This window comes from Merops nubicus, unplaced genomic scaffold, assembly GCF_000691845.1.
Source record: "Merops nubicus isolate BGI_N331 unplaced genomic scaffold, ASM69184v1 scaffold16865, whole genome shotgun sequence".
In the NCBI taxonomy this organism is placed as follows: domain Eukaryota; kingdom Metazoa; phylum Chordata; class Aves; order Coraciiformes; family Meropidae; genus Merops; species Merops nubicus.
In genome coordinates, this window is record NW_008609100.1 from 8,129 (window position 1) to 20,284 (window position 12,156).

General features: G+C 42.6%; 1 protein-coding gene across 1 annotated transcript in view; it reads right to left on the reverse strand.

Moving 5' to 3' along the window:
- Positions 1-5,538: 5,538 nt before the first annotated feature.
- The window catches only part of GPR107 (G protein-coupled receptor 107), a gene marked incomplete at its 5' end in the record, with an annotated part of 29,473 nt that continues 22,855 nt past the window's right edge, over positions 5,539-12,156 (reverse strand). The window contains one exon of the mRNA XM_008940507.1: positions 5,539-6,180. Within this exon, the coding sequence (XP_008938755.1) occupies positions 6,084-6,180 (97 nt within the window). The remainder of the gene's footprint in view (positions 6,181-12,156) is intronic.

Genomic DNA, 12,156 nt, shown 5'->3' on the forward strand with positions numbered 1-12,156 from the left:
AGAACTACAAAAGCCCTAATCACCCCCAGTCCAGACTAAAACAGGTCATGGACTTGCCCCTGTGGGACAATATGGCCAGATCCACAAAGGATATTAAGGATATTACTTAAAATACAGGTTTCTACCCTTAATTTGTATTTGGTCACCAAGGTTCAAAGCACCTTGCCCTCCCTTGCATGGCAAGCTGACACCAAGCCCTGGGGAACAAGACCACCACAACACTGTCTAGGAGCAACCAGCCGTGGAAGAACCCACCTTCCTGCCTGCCCAGGACTGTCAGGCTGTGAAGAACAGGGCCATGAGAAACATTTCCATCCAAGATTCAGTTCACAGAAACTACAGCAGAAGTTCAGCTTGCAAACTAAAAGAGGAGTTGGACACATACAAGGCACAGCTGTAGTAGCTGGAAGTCTTTCAGCTCAAGGAAACCTCAGTGAACCCCACTGCGGGTCACTGACAGGAAAGCTTTTCCCCTAGAAAAATTCTTTTCTACATAAGATTTTTGTGATTGGGCCCTGTATCCATGGTACACATTAACAGCTGCAAATAAAAGTCAGGCATGGGAAATGCAGGCTTGGGAATCAATGGGTCCACAGTTCAGAAGCAGAAAATGAGATGCATTAAACTTCTTTCTGGTCAATCTTTATTTTACACTTTTGCATCACAGCAGGGAAACCAAGTTACACAGACCGTCCTCACTTGTATCTGCCTCACTTCTCTGCAAACACTGTTTGCTGTTCTTTCAGTATAGTCTAAAAATATATGGAAAAAATCCATTTGTACATCTGAACATAAACTGAGGAATAGGATATCTACAGGTCACCAAAACCCCTGGAACCAGACCCTGCTGCATAGGAAAGTCTTTTTGAGTTCTTTTGGAGATCATTTACTAGATGAATTCAGAGCTACATTGTACAGGGTGCCCTAAAGCTGCTTAATGACACAAGAGGATCTAGAATTAATTATTAATAGTTACTAAAGGAAAAGGGAAGCTATTTAGACTCATACTCTGTTGACAGAGCAGGTACCAGCCCAATGCTCCAGTACCTTAGCTACAAGATGAAGTGCTTCTGATAACGTGGAGGTTGGGCTCTACTTTACTACACAGAGAGCAGAACATCAAGTGAAATCCCACAGGGAGATATTTATTGAGAATTGTCCTTTCTACAGGATTGCTGCAGTCAAAACATAAACGGGTTCTTGAGCCAGACAACCTACAAGAACTGATTCTTTTCTCAGCCACTTTCTTCCAGTACCTTCACTCTAGATCTATCTCAGTATTTTTCTTAAATCCTGTTCCAGCCACTTACAAGTACATATGCACAGTTCTTACAGGATCACTGCTATATCCAAGCAAGAAACTACAAGGGGGAAAATACACAGCTTCCCACTATTGCTAAGTGATAAATAAGCTCAGAACAACATCATACCCAATGGCTACAAGAAAAGCCAGATTAATCCAGTTTAGAACATTTTCCAGCAAATCAGCCCTAGGGAACACAAAGAAACACTGGTCAAGTGCCTCTGGGCAGCACCACCTCAGTTTTCAGGTTACTGAAGTTAGACACAAGGTCACAGGTTTTAGACAGTGTGGGTCTCACTGTGTCTCAAATATCATTGTCCCTCCCATCTGCTGCAGCCCACAGCTCCGTGCTCTTTCACAAAGGTGAAAAATGGGGAAATGTTTTATGATTGAAGTGCAGGTCTTAACACAGAATCAATAAAACACATTTACTTTAAAAGCAAGTCTGTTCACTATCGTGACAGGTCAAACTGAAGGAAGCAAACCAGGCAGACTGAAGGGAAGATTTCCTTCCCTTCAATACCTGCACTACTACCTGGTAAGTTCTTTAATAGCTAACCAACTTCAGTCATCAGAGCTCAACAGAATGTACAAATACCCAAAACACTTGCCTCAAATGCAGCTGGGCAATTTTCAAAAAGACCAGGGAAAAAAACCCTTCCCTGTCAATTTGATTGTCACTGGCCAGCCTGCCTCTCTCTTCTCCAAGAGGAACATAATGCAAGGAAAAAAAGACTTAACACACTGAAAATCTTCCATTGGACTTTCACCAAATGTGCACACTGGAGTGTTCAGGACGTGCCCTTTCATGGCCAGAAGCAATGTTATAGTGCTTAAATATACATGGTGGATGCACACTCATGCTAGAGAGAGTCCACTTAGCCTAGAAAAATAAATCTTCCACATTACCAGCTCCAGGACAAAATACTGCAATGCAGCAAATTTTTACAACATGCTCCCTGGGTATGCCAGGATGGAAACCCAGGAACAGGACACAGGGCTGGAGGGAGACACTGAACAATGCACTGCACAGATCATGACGTGCTGAGTTAGATGGCAACATGAAAGAGCATCTTAATAGGACAGCATGTGGCTTCTTCAACTCAAACTGCTGCGTTTTGAGCAAGCAGCAGCACTGTTCCAGATGACCCCATTATGTCTTGCTTTCTTTTAGTACATCTCTTGATGAACCATCAAAGAATGCATTTTAAAGCCTGAAGAATGCAGGAATCTGGCAGCTGTGCTGCAAGGCTGTTTCCTCTGGAAGGTGGCTTGCTGAGCAGCTACAGCAGGAAGGAGTGCACCAGTGGCATCTGCATGTCATCATCAGTAGGGATTTACTGGGGCATAAGCTGCACTACAACTGAAAACTGAACCCATCTCTTTTTTGTCTGCAGCAGGTGCCAAGTTCTCCCCTGCAGCAACATACATGAATGCATCCAAACCCATTTATTCATGACTGGCCCAGAGCTGCTTTTCCAGGACTCCCATCATGACACCACTGTGTGCTCACAGGACAACTGGTTTAGTAGCTCACTTCAGGAAAAGGCAGCGACAGGAAAGTAAGGCTGTATCCCAAACCCATCTGTAAGCCACAAGCAGCTCTTCTATCTTCCTTCCTTGGGAAAAACAGAGCCTCCTACCAGCTAGGCATCCGTGAGGATGGGAAAGGCAGGCACTGCCATCATCCTGCCTGGCAAACTCCAAGCTGCTGCACTTCACTAGCAGTAGTGTCACACTTGCCAGCCACGCAGGTGTGGGTTCATCTGGGAGGAAGGGAGGGGAATAACCCTCTCTTCAATGCTTTGTGATGTAGCACATGCTGTATCATGAGAGGAGCACAACTGCAGCCATCCCCTCTGTCCTCCAACACCCCAGCTGCTGTCCAAGCCCAACAACCTCCCCACCAATTTTTTTCACCTGCTCCGAGGAATTCCGAAGTGGAAATTCACTTTGGAAATGGCTGCAGAAAGAATTTTCTATCATTCTGGGTTTTGACTTGTACAGCCACATTTTCTTTACGAATGCTGAGGTCTGACTAGCTCCTGCTGTAGAGCTGGTTAGGTCCTGCATCAAGTGCCAGCTGAAGCTGGTTGTAGAGCTGACTGCTGAAGCTCCAGTCTGACCTGGGAAAAAGCTCTTCTAAAAACACATCTGGAGTACCACCATGGCTTTTCATGCCCAGACAAAAAGAAATCACCCATTTTTTGGCCTTTGACTAATGAGCTAGGGACTGGGTAGATAAACCTACACCACACACTTTAGGAAAGAAGTGCATATTAAAAATTAAAAAAAAAAATAAAAAATAAAAGAAACCTGAGACAAAGGTAAAAGCAGTTGCTGAATTGGCAACTCCACTGATGCTGAGGCATGGAAGAGGCAGCTGTCTGGACAGCTCAGGACATGGTGGGACACTGGCACAGCCCTTCTTGGTTTTGGGTGCAATACCACATCCATCAGAATTTCACACCTCGTTCACAAGGTATTAACAGGTTCTAAGAGAGCATCATGTCCAGGTTAACTATTAATTATTGCATTTCTGTTTCTGACAGCAAATCCTTATCCCTTGCATAATTCAGTGCCAACAGACTTCAAGTCTCTAGTGGACTACTCTGAACAAAGTTTACAGCCTGTTTGAGTAGCCCTTTGGATGCAGGCAGTGACATTTCTACAGGGACAGAGGAATGGTGTGGAGTGAGAATGTGAGTTTCTCAGATATTGTATTTGAGTGTCTGATGAGCTGGGACTGCCTATGGTTGTTTACAGTCCAATTTCTCACACCTCAGCTACTTACTATGCAGATGATTTCTTCATACTGATGGTCCAAAAGGCTCATAGATCACCTAACAACATTTCTGGTGGTGTAGGCTCAGCTCACTGTTTCCACCAAGGGAAACCAGTTCCAGACATCAAAGCAGATAGATTCATTTCTACTGTTTCCATGATGCATAGAACCAACACTTGGGAAAAGAAGTGGCAAGCAGAGAACATGCTGCTCTTCAAACAGCAAGTCTTGGTACAGGCTGCTCATTTAAAAGCTCTGCAATCCCTGTTCAAGACTGAAGAAGTGGTCCAAGGTTCCAAAGAAAATCACCTTTCTAAATTTAAAGAACAGAATAACCTAGGGGCCAATGGTCCTCTAATCAGTTGTGCCCCAGAGAAGTGATGCTAGTCCCTTCAGTCAAAAAAGCAATTCCTAAATGAGTTTGTAAAGGATGCTGGCACATCCAAAGCTCTGTGACAATGCCTATCCCCATCATCCTGACAGAAGCACTTTCCTCTACAGCACCATATGTCAATTCCTCTACATGAATATTAAGGCTTAAGTGGGTAAGTGAGTTATACTTGATTTATTTTTCTTAAAGCTTATCCTCATTACATCAGTGAATTACTTCCAACCCCCTCCACAAATGAATAATCATTTGCTATGCCTTACTACTACAGCTATGGGCACCAGCTCGTCTTACTCACAGTACCAGAGTACTACAGATAAAATGAAGATGGCATTTCTAACAGGTCTCTAATGACTCCACTGCAAGTATGCTGCTAATAGACTTCTGTATTCCCCTGCACTGAAGTTCTGGTCAAAATCTTCTCCTTTCCTGACAAAAATTGTTTAGGAGTGAGAGCTGCAGTTGCCTGGTTTTGGCAGCAATACCACTTTGACCAGTTCAGTTCATCTCAAACAGCAGTATCATTAATCCTGCATTGCCAGAGAGGTAACAAGTAGCCATCCAGAGAGGCTAAGGAACTCAGGATAATGGTGAACCAGAGATTTATGCTGCAGTACATTTCCTAGACAGATTTCCACTGGAGCTACTGCTATGGTTTATACTGTGCTAGCAAGCAGTGTCTTTTTGAAACACCTTGAAGGTATTTTATTAAGCAGACCAAAGTGCTCTAGGTCACAGCTTGAAATTAAATGTTTATGATAGCATGGCAGACCTCTAAAAAGCAAGCATCAGTCTTACACCTCTTGTGTACTTCTTGTCAGGTGGGTGTGAATCAAGAGCAACTCCAGGAACAGTGGAGAACTTCCATTAGTGCTTACTGCACTACGAGCTAGTGCTTTTAATGGAGAACAGCCACTTGCTCCCTGCATAGCAACACATTTGAAAACCTGACACATTCAAGTGGATATCTGCATGGATAAAACAAGAAGACACTTATCAGCTTTCCCACTGATAGGAGTAGTGGTAGAGGTCATCTGAGCCAAATACCCCATTCAGTCTCCCTAATAACTGCAGTTATTTCTATTCATTTGGTTTGTAATGTTTTGTCCAAGCCACAAGGAGAGTTTATAAAAAGGAAAAAAAAAAAAAAAAGAATACTTACAGCTCTTATCTTCTTTTCCCACCTTCTGACACACGCTGTATTTCCCAGCATACATGTTACATAGCAAGTGTGTGTATATATATAAATGAGCATTATATAAAATATATACTTTACATACACACTAAAGGTCTTTCTTCACATCAGTATTACACATCCTGAAGAACGCAACTGCAAACAATTCAGAACACCTAACTGATCCAGAAAGGGGAAAAAAGAACAAGCTACCCAAAATCCCTAGGAAAGCTTCACACTCCTTGCTGGTACCAAGAGATCTCATTTTATGAGCCAAGGAATGATTATATTTCTGCACTGCTTTGCTCCCCCCAGACACACCCCACTCTGCAGTCTCAGTGTTGGGAAGTGCTAGTTGCTCCCTTTCCACTGAGAGTAATATTAATAAATTAAAAAAAAAGTTTCTCTGAAAGTGCTGCCTGAGTCCAGTCTGTCATGCTGTGCTTTCCCACTCGCCCTGGGGCTCTGCTGACCCGTTCACCACTTTCTTGACCTTCTTCATGCCCTCCATTACTCCAGAAGTTGTCACCCTGAAAGAGAAGGGAGGAACATCAGAGAATGGAAATTGAATTGTAAAATCCATTTTACCAATAGCCCACACTTGTCTTCCTACATGTACCAAATAACACTTCTCAAGTGTCTCTTAATCAAGACCTAGCAGTCCCCATGTTCAGTCTCTCCCTTTGCTACCATTTTGCAGGCCAGGATGACCCAGCACCAGAGGGTGTTGGGAGCAAGGCCACTGTCTTTGAGATCCTCAAGGCTCTCCCCATCCATCACTAAACTAAACCAGCAAATAATGTGTTTATTCTTGAGAGAAGATAGTGGGGATGGTTAAACAGCTAAGCCAGGTGTTTATTAGCTCAAGTTTGAGCAGCTTGCTTCAAAAAACCCAACATTTTGCTATACAGCTGAACACCCTTAATTCTGTGCATTAAAGACTTCCTTCTGCATTTGCAATACTTGTAATAGGTGCAATGTATTATACAAATGCACACACAGTGGACAGTGCCTCAAATGACCCTTGTTAGCTTAATGCACAGCAGCTCCTGCTAATACCAAAATTACTCCAGGAACAGCAACAACACAGAAGAGAGAGAAAGGTCATCTTTCTGTACCACCCCAGCCTGGATTTGTCATGGCAGTCTGGCCACTGAACAACAAAGCCTCAGAACACTGTTTATCCAGTCAGAACAGCACCACTCCTCTCAGAGCCACCGTGGCTACTGAGCGAGCTCCTCGGGCCCGTAGCTTCCCCTGCTGCTACACAAAACAGGCTCTTCACAGGCACAACACATTTGCTGTATTCGTTGGCACAGTAAGGTTCTCATTCCATACAGGTATTTTTCCCCCCCCACAAATGTGCTACAAAGATTATTTCTGATGCTGAAAGCACGAGTGCCAATAGCTCAGTGCATTCACAAGGGATGTCTGCAAGCATACATAAAACTGTCCTGTTCAAAGATGCTGCTGTCAGCCTTTGTGTGCTGTCACCTGCTGTTTTACCATGTGAGAATACTGTATTTGATCAGGCCAGCTAACAACATTTTCACACTATCACCCCAGAGGAGACGTAACCTTCAGATGAAGTCTTCTGATAATGCCCTTAGTTCTATATCACCAGATATCAGCTTCTGTTCATGTACTGTAAAAATAATTTACTCAAACTGGTGTGTTCAATGACTCTCTAGCACTGTCAGTAGTTCAGACACTTCAGAGGATGCTGAGATGAGTTTGTGTTTAAGGGGAACAGGAAAAGGGTCAGAAGAGTACAGATGAAATAGTAACTTTATTCCCTATTGAAATAAAGGGGGGCGGGGGGGAAGAAAACTAAGCAGGTTGCTTAAAGGAGAGACATGGAATTAGTTAACTTTTGGCTGGAAGAGCTCACATCAAGCTCCTCAGCACAGTGAACACACAGATCTCCTAAGTTCTCCCTGTTAACAAAGGTTTTCCTACAGACACATAGGAAAAAATCTGGGGAAACATGACCTAGACTAAACCAAAGTAGATGCATAACTAATTGTGAAAGAGTGCATTGAGATATACTTAATGGTTTCCTGTCAAAAACGAAAGAACATTGAGTGTGGATCCAGAGAGGTCTGTCCTGGGTTCACTTCTATTCAGTATTTGCAGTAATTGCCTGGGTAATGGAATAGAGAACTTGCTTATTAAATCTGCAGAAGATACTAAGAGCTACGTATTTGGGAACAGGACTAGAATGCAGAAAGATTCTGGCAAGTTGAAGTAATGGTCTAAAAAATACAGGACAACACAGCAAGACAGCTACAAAGTTTACTCTTCACAAAAAATAAACTTCCCAATTACAATGTAAGTGGCTAAGTATCAGTTCTTCAGGGAAGAGCTGAAGATTACACTGGACTACAAACCAAAAAAGAGCAACTTGTATAGCAATGCAACAGCAGACACACTGGGATCTATAAATAGGTGTTTCACACATACATGACACCAAAGCAGACCTAACTCTTGACTCACAGCTAGTACGACACCACCTGGCACACAGCCTAGATTCTAGCACTGCACTCTAATACAATTACAAACCCACTGCACACCAAGATGATGACAGAAGTGATGAGAGGTTATGGCTAAGAGGGAATGATCCACTTCCCACGTTCATGGAGGGACAGGACAAACAGCTACATACTGGAATTGCAGCCAGGTCAAGTCACATCATTTGTTACTAAAAAGGCCATTTACAGCCCCCTTCCCTGCAGCAGTAACAAAGAAGTGGGAGAGATTTTTGGGTGGATTCATCAACAGCAAGAGTTAAAGACCATCTGATGAGTGCTGCTCCTCCTGCCTCATGACAAGTGTTATGGGGTAACTCTCAAGTCCTCCTCTTCTCAGATTCTTCGTGTACAATGGGCAATTCCTCTGCCTCTCAAAATCAGTTCAGTCAACATGTTTTAGTGCCCAGGAAAATCCAGGTATCAGCACTGAGGCAAAGCACACTAAAATTCTCATTCTAGTCCTCTGAGCAGTCTCAGGACTTCAGTTTTGTCTTGCAATACTGCAGATAAATGTTCCTCACCTGCAGTGGGCTGACCTGCATTTCTAGCCCACAGACTAGCAGTACTTAAAATGTAACAAATACTTCTCACAAAACCACCTCTCCAGAGAGAATTTTTGTGCCAGTTAGATGGACACTTGTCACAAACGAAGCACAAAAGGAGTTTGCTGAACACTCCATTGCACAGTGGCATGTCCCACACTAACCCCAGAGTGTTCCTCCCTGCCCTGAGCATTTTATTTGGGGTATCAAGGAATGGGTAAACATTCAAAAGCATCTTCAGCCCTCAATAGTGGTGGATCTCAGCTGTTTTTTCTGTCCCCTCCCCCCCTTTTTTGTTTTATAATCCAACAAGAAACATTGCAATACTGGCAGCAGCCACCTTGACAAGCTGTTGCAAACTAGAGTGAAAACTGATCAGACGTTGAGCTATAAAGCTGGTTTCTGTATGGGAAAGGTGTTTCAGGTAAAGAAAATCACTTCTAATGGAGAGCATCATGAATCAGGATGCCATAAAGCACAACCTGAGAAAAAAGCAGAGAAAAGCATGCAAATAGGCCTTGAAGTCTCAGCACAGAACAGGTCACCTCATGATCCAGTGAGAAACTCCAGATCCCAAGGCATAAGCAAAGGCACCACAACAGCGTTACCACAACAGCTGAGGCTGGTTTGGGTGTTAGGGAAAAACAAAGTTAATCTCCACACACTCAGTAAAGTGGATTTACCGAGTTGAAAACAAAACCATTAATGGCTTTTCCAGCCATTCCTCCTCCAGTGGAAATATCTTAACCCCACATACACCTCTGAGCATCATTCTCAACCAAGATTTGTAGTACAGCACTTTGGTACCTGACATTTAAAGCAAACTTACTGAGCTATTGAAATAGCTTAGTGGAAGAGGGAAAAAAAACATACCCAAACTGTTTCCTTTCCCCTTCCTCACCCCCACCTCATTTACTGTACTGTTTGAATTTGTGCTCATGCCCCAGAAATGGCACTGGGACTGGAAGCCTGACAACTCTCTCTGCCAAGTGTAGCTGCACCTTTTCAAACAGAGTGCTTTAATCTAACAAACCGTCAGTGACAAGCTCACACAGTGACAGAACGGGCTCAGGAAGCTGCCTAGCACAGAATACACAGAAAGCCACTTTGTTGATGATGAATGGCTATTGACCCTACTTGAAAAAGAACAGACTAGTTCATAGTTCAGGTTTAGCTGTACCCTTCACTTTACCAGGACAACTTCTGCTGAGCCTGGTGTAACTGGAGAGAAAGTCCTGTAACACCTGCAGACGTTTCCTCCCAAAGAGATGTTAGATGAAATACAAGTTCCTTCTGTTGTTCTCAACTTGGATGTTTCCTCCCAAAGAGATGTGTTAGATGAAAAGACTTATTACAAGTTCCTTCTGTTGTTCTCAACTTTTGAGAGTTGGGACTTAGGAGGAGGAGGATTTGTGCCTTATGCTGCTATTGTCACAGACACCTAGTCTTTGGCTTTTTCTTGAAACTTCACAGGTTTCCACACTATCCTTAGCAGTATTTACGTTTACTGCCAGACTGAGCTTTGTACAGTTTGCATTGCTTGAAAACAGACATAAGCTAGAGAGCTGCACTTAAAATGTCCTACTTTTTGCTGGAAGACAAGCAAGCCTGGAAAACAGGCTTGATGACCTCACGGCTCTCCCCTCCCTTGGCTCATAGAAATGTTAAGTCTAAAAGAAAGAGAATGCTTCTGCAGCAAATGTTTTAAAGAGCCTGATTTTAACAAAAAACCCTATGGGAGAGGAAAACCATAAAACCTGTTAATAACACATAGTAGAACACTATCAAGTTTGAAGTTTGCAGGCTTTTAACTTCTGCCATAGCCTCTGAAGACAAGTGGGTATTTATCACATGAAAGACAAAACACCCTCATGCAATGGTTAGTCAGGATGCCGTCAGGCACTTAGTCACTTGCTCAAATAAGCCTTGGTATTTTTCCCTCCACAGAAACAACATTTAATATTTATAAAAGCAAAAATAGGACCAGCAAGACCAAGTCAACAAGAAATTTAATACACCTTCCTTGCAGCACTTCACCTGTCACAGAATGTGTATACACCAGGCTTTTCAAATGTGTGCAAACTGAACCTCCCCAACGCAGCCTGGGAGAGAACACGACAAGTTACAGATCATACCCTGCCAGATGCCCAAATGGAGTAAAACTCCTAGTGAACCACATCAGAAAAATTCAAGCAGGTTTAAGGGTAACAACCCACACAGCACAACAATGGAACCTCCAGAGGCAAAGAGCAAAATGCCTTACTAGGCAAAGGCTCACAAGGAATTCTGATCCTCGAGTTTCTGGTAACCTCTATTCCACTATGGCGAGACAGAAATCACTTAATGAGTTCATTAAACTTTCTCCAGCTTATTTCTGGCAGATCACCCTAAATTTAGCAGCTTCTCCAACTTACTGAAATCAATACATATGAAAGGTGCCATATTATTAGGCCTCCTAAAAAAAAATCCAAGTAAAAATTCAGTGACAATGTAATACAAAGTTGAATTCACCCTAACAGACAAAATGGAAAAGAAATAATTTCTCTACAATCACAAATCCTGACACATCTTGCAGTTCAGACAGTGCCTTCCTGATGTGGATATCTGTTGAACAGCTTCCAAACTGAAACCATTTTTTCCTTACATAAACCACTTGAATACCTTTAAGTGGTAGTGATTTTAAGGTCAATACCGACTAGTTGGATTTTGCTTGCAACAATGATACATTTTACAGAGCCAAAGCAAAAATAGCTAAGTATCTGGAAAGATGTTTGTTACTAGAGATATTGCTAAGAAATTAAACTCCTTGCATGACATTTCAGGCTGGATTCTACCTCAAAATTCCTCATAGCAATTTCCCAATAAGTTCTACTTCTTTCTGAGCTATGAAAGAGCTATGCTATTCTGCTATTTCTGAACTATGAAGGCAAACATTTTGACTTTTTTTGTCTTTGCAGTAGAAATTGTTGATTTGTTTCACTCAAGATCAGGTAAAGGAGATTTGCCAAAATGGAAGAACTCTAAGGCACAGGCCTGCACATGAATTGCAATTATGCATGAAATGTGTAACTCCTGAATAGATTACGTTAGCTCTGCTCCTATTAAGGCAGCAGAGTCAGTAGCAATTATAGCTGTATTCAACAGTTCTAGCACACTGAATTTCTTAGGGCAGTTTCTATTATAGATTCAGAAATGCCACTCATTTTTTAAGTCTTCAGAATACCACAGCAAAGAAAATGACAGGGACTTAGGTTGAGCCCTATTTCTTTAATTCCTCCAGACTAATTCAGGTCCTGCTGCATTTGTGGTGCCTCATGGCTTACCAGCAAGAAATAGAACAGAGAAAAGTATTGGTAAAAATCCATCTCCTCAGCCCAGTGTTACTTCAGATAAATTTCTGCAAAGCTACGGGCTGAACAACAAGGTAGAAGGG